We start from the raw sequence: 20,750 nt of genomic DNA, 5'->3' as shown, positions 1-20,750 counted from the left end.
AAGTGTGCCCAGTCCAGGCAGGCACACGATTGGGGCCCAGAGGAGGCTCCTGCCCAGATGGCATTGTACTAAGGGGGCTTCTCAGTAAGGGCAATGACAGACCAAGGGCGTGGCCACTGAAGCGAGTCCCTAGACGCACCCCCTCCCGACCGGGCCAAGGCAGGCGGATCTCCCCCACGCCTGCCCGCGGCTCCCACGGAGAAGTGGGTTCCCAGGTCAGCCCCGGCTCCGGGGAGCGCCCGAGCCGCTGTCCCGCGGAAAGCTGCTGAAGTCAGGGCTACAACTCACCTTGGAACTGGGGCGCCAGACCTCCCGTAGGCAGGGCGTTCTCCCGCCACCCTCCACCCGGTGACATCATGCGTTTAGGACTGAGTCTCTCCATAAAAGCAGCCCGCGGGGAGCCGGGAGCCCAAAGAACTGACGTGCTCGCCCTTGGCGCCCCGGCTGCACGCACGAGCTCCCGGTGCGCGCCCCGCCGGCCCCAGCGCCGGAGCCAGAAAGAGAGAAGCCTGGCTGCCGGCAGCCCGCGCCCGCCTCCTGTCCCGAGCAGCCGCCAGAAGATGCCCCTCCGCAGCCTGCACGCGGCTGCCGTCCTCCTACTCGTGGTCTTAAAGGAACAGCCTTCTAACCCAACCCCACACAACGGTAAAGTTTCGTCTTTCCTAACAATCCCGAGCGATCAGCCACACCTGGGCAGAAGGATTTCCACGGGGCTCGTTAATGATAAAAATCATCTGGGGGGAGCGGGGAAGGACCTGCATGGTCTCAAAATAGCACATTTTTACAAAGGATGCTTCGTTTTCCCGTGGAATGCAGGATCGGCTCCGGTTGCCAGGGCGCACGTCGTCTTCGCATTAAAATATGTTTGTGTGTTCTCGGAGCACTCCCGCTCTGGAGAGGTGGTTTGGGAATTTGCTAACCGGGGAGGAGAAACAGAACCGGGATTTCAAATATTGTGCCTCGATCCACGTGCACATGGTGGAGTGACCGGGGTGTTCTGGGCAGCCTCTTTACCAGGGAGGGTTTGCTCAGTGGTGGGTGCTTTTCTTTGGATGAGAGGCTCTTTACCACTGTTTCACCTCCAAGTCAAAGGAATGATGCCTCCCATCCTTAATCATTATTTTTCTCCAGAAGGGCTCTACTTCTGGTACGCGTGTGTGTGTGCGTGCCCTCAGACGAGCACACACAGCTTATTTCTGAGTGTAATTAGGGCTTTGAACCCTGAAGGGCTGGAGGCTGGTGGTGCCCAGCCAGTAGCAGAAGGAGATGGAGGGGCCTCATCGGTAGGCTTAGGTCTGGGCAGTGAGTTGCAGAGAGCAGCCAAGGTCAGGGCTTTTGCCTGCCTCTCCACAGCTGGGTGAGCGCTTTTCTGGGGGAGTAGAGGGTGACTTATGGAAACTTCCCGAGTAACGGATGGTGGCTCCTGCCCTTGACAGTTTGTCCCAAGTTGTACGGACATCTGTAGCTGTGACCATTCGTGGACCCAGGCTTGGTTGAAACACTTACAGAAGGGCCCAAAGTGACTAGAATGGCGGACGATACACCCTCCCTGGCTGGGTGGTGGCAGTGGGAAATTGGTCCCGCTCAGCGGCATGGAAGCTGGAGCCCCCTCCCCTCAGAGGTCACGGTGCCCATGGGGCAGGGCAAGGGGAGGCGGGGGGGGGGGGGGGAGCCTGGCTGTCAGCAGCTTTGCCATTCTTCTTAATTCAGTTCGAGTCCACCAGCTGGCATGAAAGGCTGGGTAGTATCTTCCTCATCTGGTGGGGCAGAAGGTGGGTGGAAGAAAGCAGTTACAGAAAAGTGGAAATTAATTTATAAAACTGCAAACTTTGACACAGATTCCCCTCTGAAGAAAGCTGCCCTGAGACCCAAAGTTTGATTGACTTGAAAGAGCTCCAAGCTGCTCCAGGATGAGAGAGAAGCCCTTTACCGGCCCTCTTTCCTGAAAGCCTCCCCTCACGCTGGGGGCAGCTCATCCTCCCCCCTCTGCTTCTCTGACCTCCCATACCCTCCTCTCCCCCGCGCTCTTCTCCCTTCCCCCTTCTCCCAGTCGGGCTGGGGAAAGTTTTCAGTAAAAAATTTACTTTCACCCCACACTGAGGAGGCAGCCTGCTTACCCCTTGATTCTAAGAACACAGCTTTTAAAATTGTTATGCCTCAGGCAGGTTTCTTGGCTTTTTAATTGTCTCCAGGGACAAGGTCAAAGCAAAACTCGCTGAGGTGTAAAGTGTCAGTATTAAACCCAAGGTTTCAGGGTGGAGCGGGGTTAAGCTGGGCAACAGGGGGAGAGTGTGGTCCGCCCTCCGCCTGGGGCACTTAAACTCCCAGCTGTTGGCACTGGGGAACATCAGGGTTAGGGAGGGAAGGGGCATAATAAGGTGAAGCCTTGCATCTTCCAGACATAACCTAGGAATTCTCAGCTGCTGGAGGGGAACATTTCTATGAACTCTGCAGAGCCTGCTTTGCCTGAGCCTGGTGTGGAGAGCTGGGCAGCCTCGGGCTGCGTGGACGTGGGTGCTAGCACCCAGGACAGGAAGCAGGCAGGGCCCTGAACCCCTGACCCGAATCTCTGTAAACATCATTTTCTCCGAAGGCACCCAGGACATTCTCCTTGCCCAGTATAAGCTGGGTCTGCAGGTTCTAACAGGCATCCAGCCGGGCCTCCCAAGGCTCCGGATGGAACAGATAACCTTCTTGGAAAGGGAACAGTGCTCTCAGGAAGCTACTGAGGTGTAACCGCAGGGGCCTTTGCCTGGCCTGCCTGTGGGGTCAGTTTAATTCTGTGAAGACCCTTGCCCCTAAAGCTAAAGGTGGGAAACCAGGAGGGGACATTTCCAAAAAGCAAAGGGGCACACTTCCTTTATAAAATCTTCCTGCCTTCAGTTCTGGCTGAACTGAATGAACCAGGCTGGGCCCTGACCTTCATCCAATGAGAACCCCTGACTCAGCCCACCCTCCCCTTCATTTTACCGTGCTTCTCCTCCCCAGACTCCAGCTTCTGAGCCCCTCCAGGCACAGCCCTTGATACCCAAAGCACCAAGTCCTGAGGGCCAAGCAGGTTCGCTCAGAGAAAGGAGGGCAGGAAAGATTGCTCTGATGCTGCTGCTTTTTAAGAACAACTCCCCAGTCCTGTGTCACCACTTGAGCCCTTACACTCCCTGATGCACTCGATCACACTGGGCCCTGAGCCTACCAGAGTATTATGCTGATACCTCATCTGAGGATGAGAGCTGCAACAACATGGAAACCGCAGCTTAGCAAGCTTTGGGGAAAGTAGCAGAAGATGCAGGTTATTAAGGCCATGATTTGATTTTGGTGCAGGTGCAATTAAAATTTCTGGCCAAGGCAGGACTGCTCAGAGGTAGCAGATGTTTTTCCTGGTGGCCTCCAGGATCACCGAGTGGCCTATGTCTCTCAGGGAAGCAGTGAGGACAAACTTCCCCGTTCTTTGTGGGGTTTCACAACCTGGGCCTCCAAGTGCTCTGCCTGGCTAAGTGGCAATCACCTGGCTTCCTTTGCCTCTGAAATCCATGATTCTATTTTAACAGAAGCGCTCAAACAGAACGCTGAGGGGAAATGTTCGGAAAAGAGGTTTGAAGTCTTCTGTAGCTTGGTTCCAAAGCCAGGCTGTTTTGTTCCTTTTCACTACTGTTTCAGTAAAAGGCTAGCAGTAAACTTGGGGGTCACATACAAGTTTGGGTTCCCCACAGTTCTGGATGTCTTCATCCAATTGCTAATTCAGAGGAGGTTAATCTGGGGATTGTTAACTCCCATCCGGTCCATAGCAAGTTTCAGGGGGTCTGTGGGGCCCTGTGTACTTTCGCCTGTAAGCATCTTTGCCGCAAGCACTTTCGCTGCGTAACTAATTGACCCATAAGGCAATTTTGCTGTAGAAAATAAAATAAAAGTAAAAGAGGGATATCAAGAGGGACATAATGAACAGAAACAGAGTCACAGATGTAGAAAACAAACTTATGGTTACTGGGGGTAAAGGAGAGGGGAGGGAAAAATTGGGAGATTGCGATTAACATAATACACACTACTATATATAAAATAGATGACTAATAAGGACCTGCTGTATAGCAAAGGGAACTCTATTCAATACTCTGTAATGAACTATACAGGAAAAGAATCTAAAAAAGAGTGCATATGTGTATGTATAACTGATTCACTTTGCTGTACACCAGAAACTAACACATTGTAAATCAACTAAACTCCAATAAAAATTTTTTTAAAAAAGGACACAGTGAAACATAAATAATTAACAATTTAAAAGACTTTATTGCAAAATACAAAATATTTGAATACATTTAAAACGTGTGTAGATTCATGGCACTACTGTGCAAATAACTGATTTTATTTTGTGGGTTGTACCTAAGTATTTGTCTTCCAAGTCTTTCATTCATAGTATTTTATACCTTTTTCTTTCTTTCTTTCTTTTTCTTTTTGGTTTGTTGATTCATCTCCTCATTCGGCAGTGCACTTTTTCGTTCTCGCTAACATTTCTTCCTTCATTGAGAGAGGTATCAGTTTCCAAATACAGGGATGCATGTTTGTACCTGAGCTTTGTGTTGCACTGTGAAAGCCTCTACCCTGTGGTGTATTCTTGGCATCTTGTCACATCTCTAGTGACAGATGTTTCAAAGTTCTGTGGGAAATGTTGGCTCAACTCTGCACCTTCGAGGCCTTCTGCCTCTTTCTCCTCCAATGTAGTGTGTTTCAAAATGAGAAACCAACTCTTGGGGCAAATGATCGTCATCGGTCAGCTGGATAAAGACATCAATAACATCACTGCACTGACTGCAAGAAACGCTAATGCACTTCAACCAGTGGAAACCAAACTGTCAAACCAAAACTTTCAACTAGTTATTTGATCTTCCACAGAAAAATTGTCTTAATGCCAATTAATTATGCAGCAGCGAAGATGTTTATGGCAAAGAAGCTTACAGTAAACAAAACAAACAAACACCTAACATGGTTCTATGGACCTCCTTAAGTTAACTGTACATGAAATTTTGTGTCCAAGCTTACGGGCATTTTAAAAATTAATTTTTATTGGCGTATGGTTGCTTTACAATGTTGTGTTAGTGGGCATTTTTAGTGAGGAAAGGTCCATAGCACTGATCAAATACTCTAAGGGGTCTGGACTCCCCCCTCTACCCCAAAGATTGGGAAGGAGACTCAAAGATTCTCTAAGTTCGTGGGAAGTGATGGGAAATGTGGAGATATGCTTCTTAGCAGGCACTGATCTTCCGCTTCTCCTTGTGGACTTTCATTTTCTCATCTATAAAACGAGGTGTCGGGTTGCAGGTATGTGAAAGAGCCCTCAATCCATCTCTTCCAAAGTGGGATGTCAACAAATAATGCCTAAACCAAAGCAAATCATGAAGGCACAACATGGGCATGTTTTATAGAGATGAGATAATGCCAAGAGAATCATTTTAAAAGAATTCACAGTGGTTGCCATAGGGAGCAGGAAAGTGACTAGGGAATGTCGGGGGACCAATATTTTTATTAAAAGCCTTATAGAACCATCTGACTCTTTAAACCATGTACAAGTGTAATTTGAAAAATTGCCAATTGAATTTGAAAATTAAAAAGACCGAGGCAAAGAAATGAAACAGAACAACAAAACAAATAGGACATTAAACCAGCTTACAAAGAAAAAACAAACAAAATCCTCTTTTCGCTTTTCAAAACCACCATTGGCTTGAGTAGGAAATGCCCAGTTGTGATAAGTGACTACCAGATGGTTGGTCAGGTAAGTTTTACTGCAAATCATTCCCAAGAGAGAAAGGAGATGTGAGTCTTCCTCTTGCATCAGTACCCTGGTGGGCCGAGAATCTCAGAGGCACTGGGAGAAGCTGGGAGAGAGGGACATAGGAGTTGAACAGTCCCCTCGTTGTGATGTGTCCCGAGACACCCTGAGTCTCAGTTTGGGGTCTCAGGCTCCTCCTGGAGATGAAGAGGGAGGTGTGCCAGCAGGGTAATGAGAGCACAGCTCTGCAACGACTTTTTAAAAACTGAAGTATAGTTAATGTACAATATTGTCAGTTTCAGGTATACAGCAAAGTGATTCAGTTATACATATATCTATATATTCTTTTTCAGATTCTTTTCCCTTATAGGTTATTACAAGATAGTTCCGTGCATATAGTTCCCTGTGCTATACAGTAGGTCCTTGTTGGTTATTTATGCAACGACTTTTAAAAAAATTTTTATTTTATATTGGAGCATAGTTGATTAAACAATGTTGTGTTAGTTTCAGGTGTACTATGCAATGACTTTTTAAAACTATGTTTTGCTGTCAGCACAAAGGACTTTTATGAGTGAAGGGTGTGGAGTGGGAAGTGATAGGTGACTTTCATTATATTCTTGGCAGGACCTCTCCTCCACATTGCCACTGCCCCTGGAATTCTAACTCAGATGAGGGTGGCAGCTTCCTCAAAGAAAAACTTTCCTTTGGGGATTAGTTTTCTCCTCTTTATGTACTGAGGTGAACTCTTCTCCAGGCTGTGTTGTTAAGTGGGAAAAAGCAAGATGCAATGCAAAAAGGCGGGGGGGACAGAATACAGAGACCTGTGTGTGCAGTCACACGGTGCAAGTGTTCCCATCAGCTGGTGAAATGAAGTCTAATGAAGCAGGGAGTTCGGGTGGCAGGAATCACTTTCACTGTGTACCTCTTGGTGGCTTTTGAGTTTTGAGCCTTGTGACTTTATTACCCATTCAGGTGATGAAATTTGGCTTCTCTAAGATATACGGGAGGCTTCCGTTCAAGCAGCGCCCTCCCTAACCCCTGGGCCCCTGCAAAAAATCACTGCCTTGTGCTTTGTCTCCCCTGGGAGCACAGCTGCTCTGAGAAGCAGTTGTTCTGACACAGACTCTGAAAAAGGTTTTTTTTTTTTTCTAATTAAAAAGAATTTTTTTCTTACAGTTTCATTGAGATATACTTGACACACAGCACTGTATAAATTTAATATGTACAGTATAATGATGTGACTTACATATATCATGAAATGATTATCACAATAAGTTTAGTGAACACCCATCATCTCATATAGGTACAAAATTAAATAGAAAAAAAAATTTTCCTTCTGATGAGAACTCTTAGGACTCTCTCTTTTTTTTTTTTTTTGTGGTACGCGGGCCTCTCACTGTTGCGGCCTCTCCCGCTGCGGAGCACAGGCTCCGGACGCCCAGGCTCGGCGGCCATGGCTCACGGGCCCAGCCGCTCCACGGCATGTGGGATCTTCCCGGACCGGGGCACGAACCCGTGTCCCCTGCATCGGCAGGCGGACTCTCAACCACTGCGCCACAAGGGAAGCCCCTCTTAGGACTCTCTTAACATTTTCATATGTAACGTCCAGCCGTGTTAATTATATTTAGCATGTTGTACATCACATCCCTAGTACTTATTTATGACTGGAAGTTAGTACCTTTTGGTCATCTTCATCCAACTCCCCCTGCCCTCACCCACTGCCTCTGGTAGCCACAAATAAGATCTCTTTTTCTATGAGTAAGTTTGTTTGTTTTTGAAGTATATTGACCTACAACACTATGTTAGCTCCTATTATACAACATAGTGATTTTTTCCTATACAATTAAAATGTCACCATCCAAGGATATTAGTTATTGACTATATTCCCCACACTGTACATTTCATATCAGTGACTCATTTATTTTGCAACTGGAAGCTTGTACCTCTTACTCTCCATCACCTATTTCTATCCTCCCTCCATGCACCTCTCCTCTGGAAACCACCTATTCTCTGTATCTCTGTTTCTTTTGTTATGTTTGCTCATTTGGTTGGATTTTTAGATTCCACATATACGTGAAATCATACAGTATTTGTCTTTCTCTACTTATTTCACTTAGCATAATACTCTCTAGGTCCAGCCAGGTTGTCACAAATGGCAAGATTTAATTCTTTTTTATGGCAGGGTAATATTCCATATATATATATATCTATGGAATATATATATATATATCTCAGTTCTTTATCCGTTCACCTAGTAATGGTCACTTGGGTTGCTTCCATATCTTGACTATTGTAAATAATGCTGCAATCAACATAGGGGTGCATATATCTTTCCTAATTAGTGTTTTGTTTTCTTTGGATAAATATCCAGGAGTGGAATTGCTGGACCATATGGCAGTTCTGTTCTTAATTTTTTTGAGCAACCTATAGATCAATACTGTTTTCCATAGTGGCTGCACCAATTTACATTCCCACCAGCAGTGCATAAGGATTCCCTTTTCTCCATGTTGAAAAAGTCTGAAGTTCTGGGCATCCACCTCCTTTTAATTTCACCCATTTAAAAGTAAAATCTGCCATGTTTTCTCTAACTTGTTCAAGCTCAGTTGTACTTACTCGCTTTTTTTCTTTTTCTTCTTTGCAGGATCCAAGTGGACCTATATAGGTAAGTAGAGATCTTAAATACTTTTTTGAGGAGATGACTATTTAATGAGAAAGTCAGAAACTTCTTGATCTGTAGAGGTTATTTGGGGGGGTTGGGGAGAGCAGTTCTGGTATTGTTAAAAGAGGGCACAACGTCCTCTCTAAAGACTTGCTCCACACGGGTCTCAGACAGCTCTTTCTCCAAGGAGCTGAGCCTGCTTTGTGCATTTGAACTGCGAGTCACAGTGTAAGGCTTTCAGATTCCTGCAAACCACCCAGGTGAGGATGCCCAGGTTACCTTCAGACTGCAAGGGCCCTAGGCAGGAGAGTGCCCTTCTCCTCTGGAGGACATTTATTCTACAGTAAACAAAGAATAAAGGGCTCCTTTCTGAAAGTTAGGCTCAGGCCCGAGAACTTAAGCTGCCAGTGTGTCTAGAATTAACTTCTCGTTGCCGTGTTTGTAAGCAAGCAGTGGACCAAGCAGTGATGGTCAGTCCTTAGTGAAAGAGGAATGCTTGTCTTAAATGGAGAGACAGGGACATCAAGTGTGCAAAGAGGTTTCGAGATAAGCAGCTTGAAATCGGCTTAGCTCATGTATTGCAATGAATGGGAAATTTGGTCATCAGCTGGAGCGGGGATGGGGGTCAAGCTCTAGGGTCCACTGGCAAGCGCAGGAATGTTAATAATGACTTGTTTGGGACTGAGTAATGAGGGATGTGCAAGAGACATTGTTATGGGGAGCAGGAGGGTGGAACTGGCCTCACTGGCACAGGAGGGGTGGTGACAGGCAGGGAAGTTGATTACTACAGAGGAAGCAGAATCCAGAGAAAGATCTGATTTGGATTTGCTAGTTAGCCTTTGGATGTTTGTTAGCCCGAGAGGCAGAGAAAAGTCCCTGAGCTAATCAACCAGCTACCTCCAGGCCAAGGTCTCTTTGGCTCTAGCATTGCATGGCTCCACTGCTACTAACATCCCTTACGTACTTATTATGGGCAAGGCACGTTGCTAAGTGGGTGGGTAATTAGAAGCATAGGCTGTGGTCTGTAGATGGGAATTACTTAAAGCTCACAATTCCAAGCAGAATATAATAGGTAATAATAGCAGATAACAAGTAAACGATTCAGCACTCTGATGGTTCAGAGGAGGACGAGAGTGCTAGGGCTAGATGGTCAAGGAAGGCTTCCTGGAGGAAGAGGGTTTTCAACCGGACCTTGGAGGATGGGGAGGATTCAGTACGATGGGAAGGAAGTGCTATTGGCCAAGTTGATGATGGTATCACATGAATGGAGGCAAGAACGAGCAAGACGGCATTTGAGGGAAAACATGTAGAGAAGTCGTTACAGGGGAGGGATGGAATCTAAGGTCAGAAAGATAGGTTGGGTCACGTATTAAAAGACTGCAGCAGGTCTGTAAGTAAGGATGCTGGCCCATCTCCCATCTCCAAGCTAGGTGGTCAAATGAAAAAAGCCAGGTATAGTCTGTATACGTGGCACCATGTGTGTACACTGTAACTTTGTGTTTGCACGGAATTTTTCTAGAAGGATTCAGGAGAAACCGAAACAGTAATGGCTCCTGGAAAGGAGTACTGAGGGACTAGGGGTCAGCTCTGGGAGGGAAGAGTTACTTTTCACTGTCCGTAAAGTTTGAATGTTTATCCTGTGATTGCCTTACCAAAACATGCAAAATAAAACAAAATACTAAAAAAAATGTTTTTCAACAACATTTAGCTAATACTTTAAATTATCCCAAAATACAGAGAGAAAAACATGAGACACAGCAGGCCTTTTTTTCCCCCCCAAAACACTAACATTGTGCAACAGGAAGGCATTGTTGCTGTTCTAAAGGCCTATGTTAGACTTTCTACTAATGGTACCAACCACAGGGTTACTGTGAGGATCGAATGGTGAGATCCATGTGAAATGGGCTGGCACAGTATTGATACTTGTTCTACAGCAAGCACCCAATAAAAGTAGACTATGACTATTATTATCAAGATACATTGTTTTCTTGGAATAGATTTTTACTTCTCTCAAAAATAATAATAGTTTTGTGTCTACACGTTTTCTTAATATGAGAAGGCAATTCGACGCCTGTGTATCTCATCGTTATTTTTTGGAGTTGAATGTTATTTCCCTCACTACCACAAATAAAAGCTTCATGTATGTCCATCTTTTGGTAACATGTTGTTAAAGCTATAACGATTGCATTGTGTCAACAGTATTCTATTCTATTGAGAGTGTTGTATGGACTTCTCTAAGGTGAATATATTTCATTAATAAATATTGTTCTAAATTAAAAAAAGAATCAGGGGCAGCATGGAGGGGGAGGCCAGGCTCTTCCCACTTTGTCCAATGGATGGAGGGGCGGGGCAGGGGGTAATTTGCATTTTAAGGAGAGTAGGGGGTGGTAGGTGGTGGAAGAGGAAGGATGGGAGGGAGGCCGGAAGGTGTTTGGCCTTTGAAGAAACCCCATTCTGTATCTTAACATCCAGTTTACAGTGGCGGCAGTAAGAGGGAAGGGTAGGGCAAGAGACCTGACAAAGGAGGAATTCGTGCAGTCTGGGGATCAGGGCCCCTTGGGCAGGTTCAGTGTGTGGGAGGAGACAGGAGCAGTGTAGGCACGGAACGAAGGTGGGACTCAAGTTCTGGACCTTATTCCATATGGTCTGGAGGAAGCACGTGAGCCCTCGGGGTCTTGCTTTCTCCCCATCTGTGACCTGGGGAAGGGGTTATCCAGATCAGTGTTCCTCAAGCTATGGCTTGGGCTCACCTGCATCAGAATCACCTGGAATGCCTTCCAGATATACAGATTTCTGAGCCGCAGCCTGGATCTGGGGGAGGGAGGGAACCTGAAAAACCTGTCTATTTCAGGTGATTCTTAGGCACTCTGTTAGAGAACCTCTGACCAGATGGTTCCCAAGACCTTTCTAGCCTGAGTCAGAGGTAACTTGCCCCACACCTCTTCTACTGGCTTCCCAGGTGGAGTGGAGACACAAGTCACGTCTCCCCAGGGCTCCCTTCGTCTGCGGGACAGCGCCCCTAGGCAGGGCGAGGAAGTTACGGAGAACAGAGAGACACGGTGTCAAGAAGGTGTAGGAGGAAAATCTTACTGCCACTTAGGCATGACATGGTGCTCCCCAAGGGAGGGCCTTTCTGTCCAGCCGTACCCACCAGTCCAGAAGCACTTCTTCCTGACCATTAGCGCTGGCCAGCCCTCTGTCCCTCCTGCGTACAGTTAGAGCAGCTCTTTGCTGAGGAAGCAAAGGGCAGAGTCTAAAGATGCATGGCATGCATGCGGGCGAGCACAGAGGCAAACCTGGTTTTTTATTAGTGAAATGAGCACACGTGATGTGGAGTCAGGTCAGTGAGGGCCAGTGAAGGAGGCAAACAGGTCCAGGCTGGCAGCTGGCACTTGTGCTTGGAGTCACACAAGTAAACAGAGAGCCTGGCATAGGTGCCGGGGGTAGCGGGGGAGGGAAGGATGGTTTCCAAACAATACAGGCTGCATCAAATGGGGCAAGTCCAACCCAAGGCCACATGCTGGTTTTCCCAGGGCGCAGACCTCAGCTACTTTTCACATAGATGCCGCTGAGTCATCCTACTCTGCAGGCCTCTCGCTTCCAGGAACACATGATAGGACTTCTAGAAGCACACGGAAAGAGAACTCGAGCCCCATCCCCTCTCCACACTGACTCACCAGGCTAACCTCCCGGATGGCCCCCTGCAGACAGGAGGACCATCTGGCAGCCAGGATGGAGACAGCCCTGCCCCTGAGTGCTCCTCCCGGGTGGCTGGAGCAGCAGCTGGGTACGCGTTGGGATGTGCTGGGTCAGAGCCCTACCCCCTGCAATCAGCCCCAATTCAATCCTGCTGAGCCACCAACTCTGAAATGGAGGGCAACTGCAAGTCAGGCTGACACGTGAGAGAAGGCTGAACTCCAGTCTGCTCAAGTGCATCTCTGCTGTTAGAAGGCAGGGTAGCGGTTGCCCTTGGGGTGCGGAGGTGACTGGAAGGAGGGCATATTGGTCACGTTTCGTCCCTTGACACGGGTGCTGTGTTCAGTTTGTGAAAATCCATCAAGCTGTTCACTTACGATACGTGCACTTTTCTGTATGTATATTATAGTCAATAAAAGAGTGAAAAAATTCCAGCTGGCTGGGAGAGTCATCCTTACCCCAAGAGATTTTTCAGCCCTCCCACAAGAAACAACCAAAAAACCCTCAGCGTGTTCAAAATAACAGAGCAACCAAAAGGAGTGACTGTATTGAAGCTAACGACCCAGGAACGCATCACGTGAGCAGAGAACGGACATGGGGCTCCATCCCAGAGGATGCCAGACACTGCTCTGGTGCTCCTCCAGTGTGAGCTAGTTCAGAAACAGACAAATACCACTGTTCATCATTTGGGAGAAATAAGACAAACCGTCATGGGAGATGAGATGTAAGGGGAAGAGGAAGCCAACCCCCCTCCTGGCAGGTGAATGAGTCCCACTTCTCCCCAAGTCAGGGTCTCGCAAGGCATCCACCCCTCCATCCCAGATCGGGGACGCTGGAAAGATGGCAGCTTAGCCTGCTGGTGCCGGGCACCGGGCTCGTAGGCCCTCCTGCCCAGCTTCTTGGTCCCGGGCTCTGTCAGGACTCCCTGTGACCAGGCACTGCCACCTCATTCCTTAACTGCTCTCCTTTCTCCCAGACAACAGACGCTCTGTTTTAAAGAATTTCCTTTGGGAATTAGGAAGGGATCCTCCATTGGAGCGAACCTCATTGGTTCTCCAGGCTCCCACCTCCACCCCCTTCTGTCCAGCATCTGCTGGAATATTAAGTTACTATAAACAAACTATCTCTGGGGTTCGGGACATCCTTCCCAAGCTAGAACAAGACATGGAACACATGCAAGGAAGCTAGGAGGCTTTACTTTTGTAGTAGGCAAAGGCACCGTGTGACCTTCACACTCAAAGGCAGTATAAAAAACAGATTAAATTAGAGCTAAAGGGAGAACTTAGAACAGCAGTTAGGGAGCATGTGCAATTAATAGGCTGATTTTATTACGGAGAACTGTCGTCTTTACCAAAGGTAGAGGCCTGGACAACTCACAATACCCCAGTGACTTCTCCCCCGTTCCCACTGCCATCCTGAGGATGAAGGACAAGAGGCACAAAGGACTCTTATGGGAAAGAGGGAGAGAGAACAAAAAAGGCCAAAACATGTTTTTCATGCCAGGGAACTGAATCCCTAACCCCTGTGTCTTGGGGATTTCCCTCGAGGCTTAGCAATCCAACCCGCTGTGATTTATTAAATCTGTGCTATGGTTCCAGTTACTTCTAACTGAAGTTGTGACATCCAGGGTCTGCCTGGATGTGGTGTGGTCTACCCGCGCGTCATGATTTCTCATCTTTCCTGAGTTGCAGAATTGAGGTTTGTGTGTTCTGGAGGATCTTGGCCTGTAGCTGCCCAAATGCCTGCATGTTCATATTCACAGCTGGCCTTACCAGCTGGGTGAAAAACTAGGGAAGCTAGCATTTGTTCCTAAAGGCGGGTGTAGTGTCATGGGGGACGAGGGACGGGTGAGACAGAAAACCAGGAGGAAGAAGTGGAGAGTGGACAAAGCCCAGAACCAGGCAGACCTCCTGGAAATAGCAGCTAGGCCACTTTCTGGATAAATGGTCTTAGGAAAGTAACAACCTCTCTGGAGCTCGGTTTTCTCAACTACAAAATGGGAGCAGTAATAGCATCTACTTCAGTGGCGCCTGGAAGGGCAGCACCAACATCACCTGGGGCTTGGGATGCCCTTCCCAAACACTCAGAACTACAAGTGAAACTCATGGGAGGAGCCTGGGAGGAAAAACCCAAACCCTTCACCGCCTGTTCTTTTAGCAGCAAGAAAAGCACCATATATGACTCTGTTAGAAACGCAAATTCTCGGGCCCTGCCCAGATTTACCTCCAAATCAAAAACTCTGGGGCTGGGCCCAGCAGTCTGTTTTAACAAGCCCATCAGGTGATTCTGATACACACTCAAGTTTGAGAAACTCTGCTTTGCTTCAGAGTCATGGCGAGGATTAAATAATACACAGAAGCAGGCTCGCAGTGCCTGGCGAACAGTGAGCACGTGTAGCTAATCGTCTTCTTTCCCTTTACTTCACAGAGTTATGGTGGAGTTCTGCCTGCTAAACTCCACAATACCAAACAAACCTGAGTTTTGTTAGAAAGGATCTACTTCTTCGTGCTTTTCTGAACTGCCTGAGTTTTTAACAGTGAGGAGGTATTCTTTTTATATTCTGAACAAACAAAAGGAGTTTCCCTTGTGAGAAAAAAAGTGATTGAGCAAAAAAACCCCAAGGGCGCCAAGCCCTTGTCCCACGGGCGTCACAGGCCAGAAAGTTCTTCCCAGCCTTATCCTTCAGACCAGGGGTCGAGCTGGAGCTCATCGCCCGGGGAACTTTCCTGGCATCTAGGCACCAGATATCTGGTTCCATAGCCGTGGTCACCTCAGCCACGCAGCTGAAGTCACTGGAGCACGCCCTGCCTCCCTGCCCAGCCACGGGGGCAGGGTGCTACTCCTCCCTGAGCCTCTGGGCTGAGCCTTGATTTAGGGTTCAGGAGTGGAGCTGGGAAGAAATCTGGAGCTGGGCTACCAAGGCTCTGAGCTACGTAAGTCCAGCCCCGTGCAGGGACTGTCACCCGCCTGGGGCAGAGACAAGCCTTGGAACTGCAGGCTGAGAGTTGGCTGGCGAGAGCTGGGAGGGGGTCCTGCCAGGGGCTCCGTCAGGCCTCTGGCTGTGCTCAAACTTGCCCTCTCTGCTTCATGCTGGTCTCAAGCCCCAGGCATTCAGAAGCCAGTTAAAGCCCTTGGCAGCCCATCCCCAGCAGGGGGAGAGAGAGGAGCCCGTGGGGTAAACCAGCTTAGAAGAAAGATTGAAAGCAAAAAGGCTGAATTCAGAGCAGGTGTGTGAAGGCGCCCCGGGCAGAGACTAGAAGGTCTCGTTTTCCACGGAGAATGGACCAGAGATTGTCTCAGCAGGCTCCACGTCTCCTTGAAGGGAGCAGGGGCCCTCTCTCCTGGTCTGTTACTGTCTTCCTCTGCAGGGGCGGCCACAGGGGTGAAGGGTGCAGGCACGACTGCGGAGCCCAAGAGCACAGCCAGACTCTTCCCAGGGTCACACCGCATGGCCAAGAAAGAGAGCCAGGGAGTGTTCTAATTTCATACTTTTACATGTAGCTGTCCAGTTTTCTCAGCACCACTTATTGAAGAGGCTGTCTTTTCTCCACTGTATATTCTTGCCTCCTACCAAACATAAAATAGCTAGCTAGTGGGAAGCAGTCGCATAGCACAGGGAGATCAACTCGGTGCTTTGTGACCACCTAGAGGGGTGGGATAGGGAGGGTGGGAGGGAGGGAGACGCAAGAGGGAAGAGATATGGGAACATACGTATATGTATAACTGATTCACTTTGTTATAAAGCAGAAACTAACACACCATTGTAAAGCAATTATACTCCAATAAAGATGTTAAAAAAAAAAAAAGAGAGAGAGCCAGGACCTGCTGTGGACAAAGACGGTATTTCATTGAGTCTCAGATGCAACTTTTTTATTTTAGCATCTCTGTAAGTGGGATATATCTTATAATCCACGGCATCTAGAAGCAATGAAATATGGTAGCTGTTCCACAAATACCAAGAAGCACCCTGTTCGATGCTAAGAGCACAGAGAAAGGAGCTGAAATGATTTAATTGATCAACAATTAAATAGTGAAACAGTAGGGGCAAGAAAATGTAAAAATAATGGCTAGTATGCATGCTGTCCAACACAGCATATAGGAATGATGGGGAATCATATTAGATTTTGAACTGTAACTTCTTTCAATTTTCAGTCAAGCCACAGTTCACTTACACTTTTTAGTGGTGTTGGACCAGTATGACAAGTATTTGTAAACAAAATAAATTAGGTGCTTTTTTTTTTTTTTGGCTGAGACACATGGCTTGTGGGATCTTAGTTCCCTGACCAGGGATTGAACTGGGCCACGGCAGTGAGAGCACCAAGGCCTAACCACTGGACCGCCAGGGAATTCCCATAGACGGGCTCTTTTTCTTTTTTTTTTAACTCACAAAAGTATTCCTTTAAGGAACAAGCTTTCCAGTGACCTGGCAAACATTTAATTTTTGCCAACCAGGAAGGAACAAATACGAGCTGCCACCTCCTTATGTCCATAAAGGTTGACTCAGGACTGACGTAACTGTCCTATGTGACAGTTTTGTCATTGTTAGAGATTTCAGTAATTAAAACGGGAAGCAGAAGCTTAGGTTACTTTCCTTATCAAAACTATGTTCCTTGGAGCCGCAATATTATGATGGTTTTTGTGCTTTTGTACGTTGCATGTCTTAAGCTGAGTGCAGTTTAAGGGATCCTTTCTAATTACAGGAAGGTACTTCTTTCCTTCAACACTGTGATCTGACCTGTGACAAATCTGTACTATACACTGTGTAAATGGCTAACAAGTCAATTGCAAACCAACTGAATGTACAAACCTTAGTGCTGGTGCTGAAATCTCTTCAGAATAGTCATCATGATCTCAAAGTTTGTTTCAAAATTTGCAAGCATCAAGTGTCAATCAAAACTGAAGATGAAACACTAATGAATGTTGAATTCTCATGCTTTAGGTGGACTTCCTTATTAGAGTTTTTGGTTCTCTGCTATTTTTACCGTACTGTTTCATTTAAATTTCCTACATGCTAACTTCATTTGTGCGACTGAAATAAAATTGCAGTATATAAAAAAAAAAGAACTGGCATGACTCTAAATAAAATGGCTCATTTAGCTCATCTTAACTTTTTAAATGAGTTTGTAATCATTAACTTGTGACTAGATCAGCTGTATGAGTTCTGGGTGAATAGAAGACCCATGCAGATCTCGTAAGGATGCCCGTGGTTAGCTTCAGGGCAGATGGTCATGCTGCCCCCACCTTTTGGGACAGTTGGCTTAGAAAGGGCTCCTTGGTTATGATGAGGGTGAGACTTGCTTATAGCAGGGAATGGTGACACTGGCAAATGGCGCCTGCTGCTTTTGTAGGGAGGCCTCTCCTTGGTACTCCATCTTCTGGGAACTGCACGAGAAGTGGAGAAAGGAGAATAGGTGACTGTGAAGGTTGTGGAACAAAGAGGTTTTGTAGCGGGTCTGAGGCAGTCATGCAAATGACTGTTTCCCCTTTTGGCTTTGCCCACCAGGAAGCCCAGAGGCAAACTGGTGATTCCAACGTGAGTAACTGTCTATTCTCCTATGACCTGCAAATCTAAAGGTTCTTCATTGATAGTGCCCTTCGAGTTTATAGGTGTTTTTCATGATCCTGAGCCAAAATGTTATACAAATAAATTTCTGGAATTATTACCTAGAAGGGACCTGAGAGTAATGGTACCCTACACATGCATCACTCTTTTATTCTGCCCTCCTCCATGGATACCATTGTTTAAAAGGTTTAACAAATTATTAATGAAATAGTTAGTTCTCCCATTTGTTATTAATCAAAGACAGATCTGAAAACCAATCAAAGTTTTTAGTTAGCCCAAGATAAGGATTCACATTTATTCCATAAACATTTATAGAGTAAAAACAAAGTGCCAAGTATTAGGCTAGGTGCTGAGGAAATGATGAATAAGGCATGAATAAGACTGAGAATCTGGGAGGAGACAGTGAATTAGGCCTTACAAAGCAGAGAGATGAACCACAGAAAAGAGTGCCCTCACTTGGGAAAGGATTAGAGAAGGCTTCCTGGAGGAGGTGATGTCTAAGCTGAGACCTGGAGGACATGTAAGAGCTAGCCAGGCAAAGGGCAGGGGTTGAAAGAGCCTTTAGGGTTAAGGGACAGACTGTGCAATGATCACCTAGGTTGGCAGGTTCTGGGCACTACCAGGGACCTCAGTGAGGAGCGCAGGGGCTGGGGAGATGGACCAGGGCCAGAGTGAGGGGCCCGTGAGCTGGCTGAGGAGTTGGGACCTCATTCTGGAGACAGCAGGGGGACAGCTGGAGCGTTCTAGGTGGAAAGCTGAGATAAGCCTTTTAGAAGGATCACTGTGGCTACAAAGTAAAGAGTGAATTGAGTGTGAAACATGGAAGGAAGGGGGCCAGATGCAGGAGAGGGGGATAGGGGTCTGAACCACGGGAGGGGCAGTGGGGGTCCTGACCTGTTGATATAACTCAGCCAGAAACGTATGATATCTAATGTTGCAACTGGCAGGAGCAGCCTGATTGTAGATGAGAGCCCATCTCTGTTGGGCTTCGTGAAGTATTCAAATCAGCATCCAGGCTGCCACTGCTGCCTAGGTGGGACCCTAGTGGGGAGCACTGATGTGGCCAAGCCCCACACTCATTTACAGATGAGGCGAGGAAAGCTCAGAGCTGTCAAGTGGCCCAAGCATGAGAAGCTGAGCCAGGACTGGAATTTGTGTCTCCTGATTTCCGTCTCGTGTATTCTCCCAGCCATCTGGTGGATGCTCGTTTTATGCCAGGCATTGTGCACCCTACACGACGCATCACAACACGGCGCAAAAGCCATTGAGGAAATGCAGTGAGTTTTTTGAAAAAGTAAATAATATAGACTTGCCAGAAACAAATTATGCCAAATTAACTTGCTTTTCTTCCCTACATCAGAGTAAAAGCCTTAGTGGTTAAAGAAAACACAACAGACTTAATACCTGTTGACATAAATAAACATTTGATATGGTTCCTTGTGACACACTCAAGGGAAGTGTAGATCAAAGACCAGTGTGGTTGCCAGGGAAAAAAATCAATACAGTCAAGTCATCGTTACTGTAGGCAGCACACGGCTGGGAGAGATGTCAGAGGTCCTACAGGGACAGTAATGAATCAACACCGTTTTCGGATTCTTGGGAGTAGGATGGACAGCTGAGGGAGTGTGGTGGTTGGAATCAGAAAGATGAGAGTTGGAAGGAAGAACTGGGAATAGACACACGTAAGTGAAGAAGAAAAGCAGATCAAAGAGAGTGGGTGGACCTGGGGGTGGGGAGAAGGGCAGGAAGTAGCTCCTGGTGAGGAACACCGTGCGAGCGCAGCAAGACAGGAGCCCCAGCAGAGGCTGAATGAGAGCTGCCTGCCCCGTGCTCGGTCCTGGTGATTCAGGAGAGGTGTCTGCACGCATTTACACATGCACACGTATGTGTGCTCGCATGCATCCACGTTCACGTGTATCTACATTCTTAGATGTGTCCACACCCCCGACACTCACACCTCCATCTCCTACACCGTGAACTTGGAGTGAGCCTCTCCGCCGGTTTCTGAGCTACGGGAATGTGTGTTGACATCCCACTGCCTGGAGCGGTGCTTGGGTGAGAACTTACAGCCACCCCTCAGTGCTTCCTTTTGGCAGTTTCCCAAGAGCCTCCCAGCTCTTGATGAACCTTCTGGTGTAATGCTTAAATGTCTCTATCAGCAAGGATGGAACAGGGAGTGCCCCAGCGCTGAGTAAAACTGAGCATGGGAGGTCTGCAGGGAAGACTGGGTGTGCAAAGATGTCCGGTCAGAAACCTTGTTACGCCGTGGGGAAAACAATGGAGAACGGCAGGACTTTGATGCTCTTCCTTCACTTAACTGCCTTGAGAAGCATAGGATGCTCTGGGGTTAATAACCAAGTGCTCACTCTCCAGCGAAGGCTAATGTGCTGAATGATCACTGGAGAATGTTTTCCTCCCTGGTGGTTTTTGAGCACGAGCCTGCTGCAAGCAAGGCAGTGTTCGAGGGGTACGGGACTGAGCAGGAGCCCCTTCTGGCCCCAAGGGGGGTTACCTAGAAGGAGAACATATGCACACCATGTGGGGAGTGACAGCCTCCCCCAAGGGGCTGCTCGGGCAGAGGCAGAGAGCCCAGTGCAGGAGAGGTGCTGAGGGAACGAGGAAAGAATGGTTTGTTTCTCTGTTTACTTTTGGCTCTGGGAGTGAGGGAAGGCACCAGGGAGAAGGTGGCACTTGATCTGGGATGGCAGGATTTCAGAGGTGAAACCAGTCTGAAACGAAATGCCACATCACCATGCATATCTCATTAGAAGTAAAAGGAGCCAGGCAGGGAGCCCTAGATTTGTTTTCCGGAGAGGTGAAAAGGAGAACTTGCTCTAAAATGTTGGAAAACAGCCCCTAAGGGCGGGGGGGGGGGCGGCGGAAAGGAGGAATTGAGACAATTCCATTCAGAAGGGCCTGGGAACCAGCATGTCTTATAAGTCCATCACAAATAGACACTACGCTACCATGTTTATTCCTCCCAACAGCCCTGGGGTCCTGCCGGGTGGGTACTGCCACTTTCATTTTGTAAGTGAGGCTCCGGGAATCTAAGAGATATGTTCAAGGTCACACAG

The 20,750-nt window shown here is 47.5% G+C and overlaps 1 protein-coding gene across 1 annotated transcript in view; it reads left to right on the top strand.

The window, feature by feature from the left end:
• Window positions 1-356: 356 nt before the first annotated feature.
• The window catches only part of CA12 (carbonic anhydrase 12), a gene marked incomplete at both ends in the record, with an annotated part of 60,234 nt that continues 39,840 nt past the window's right edge, over window positions 357-20,750 (top strand). The window contains 2 exons of the mRNA XM_082648435.1: window positions 357-645; window positions 8,400-8,420. Of these exons, the coding sequence (XP_082504561.1) occupies window positions 357-645; window positions 8,400-8,420 (310 nt within the window). The remainder of the gene's footprint in view (window positions 646-8,399; window positions 8,421-20,750) is intronic.

Source organism: Grampus griseus (genome assembly GCF_964374135.1).
Source record: "Grampus griseus genome assembly, chromosome: 2".
Taxonomy (NCBI): domain Eukaryota; kingdom Metazoa; phylum Chordata; class Mammalia; order Artiodactyla; family Delphinidae; genus Grampus; species Grampus griseus.
The sequence above is the reverse complement of the archived record's forward strand: the minus strand, read 5'-3'. Positions and strand labels throughout refer to the sequence as shown.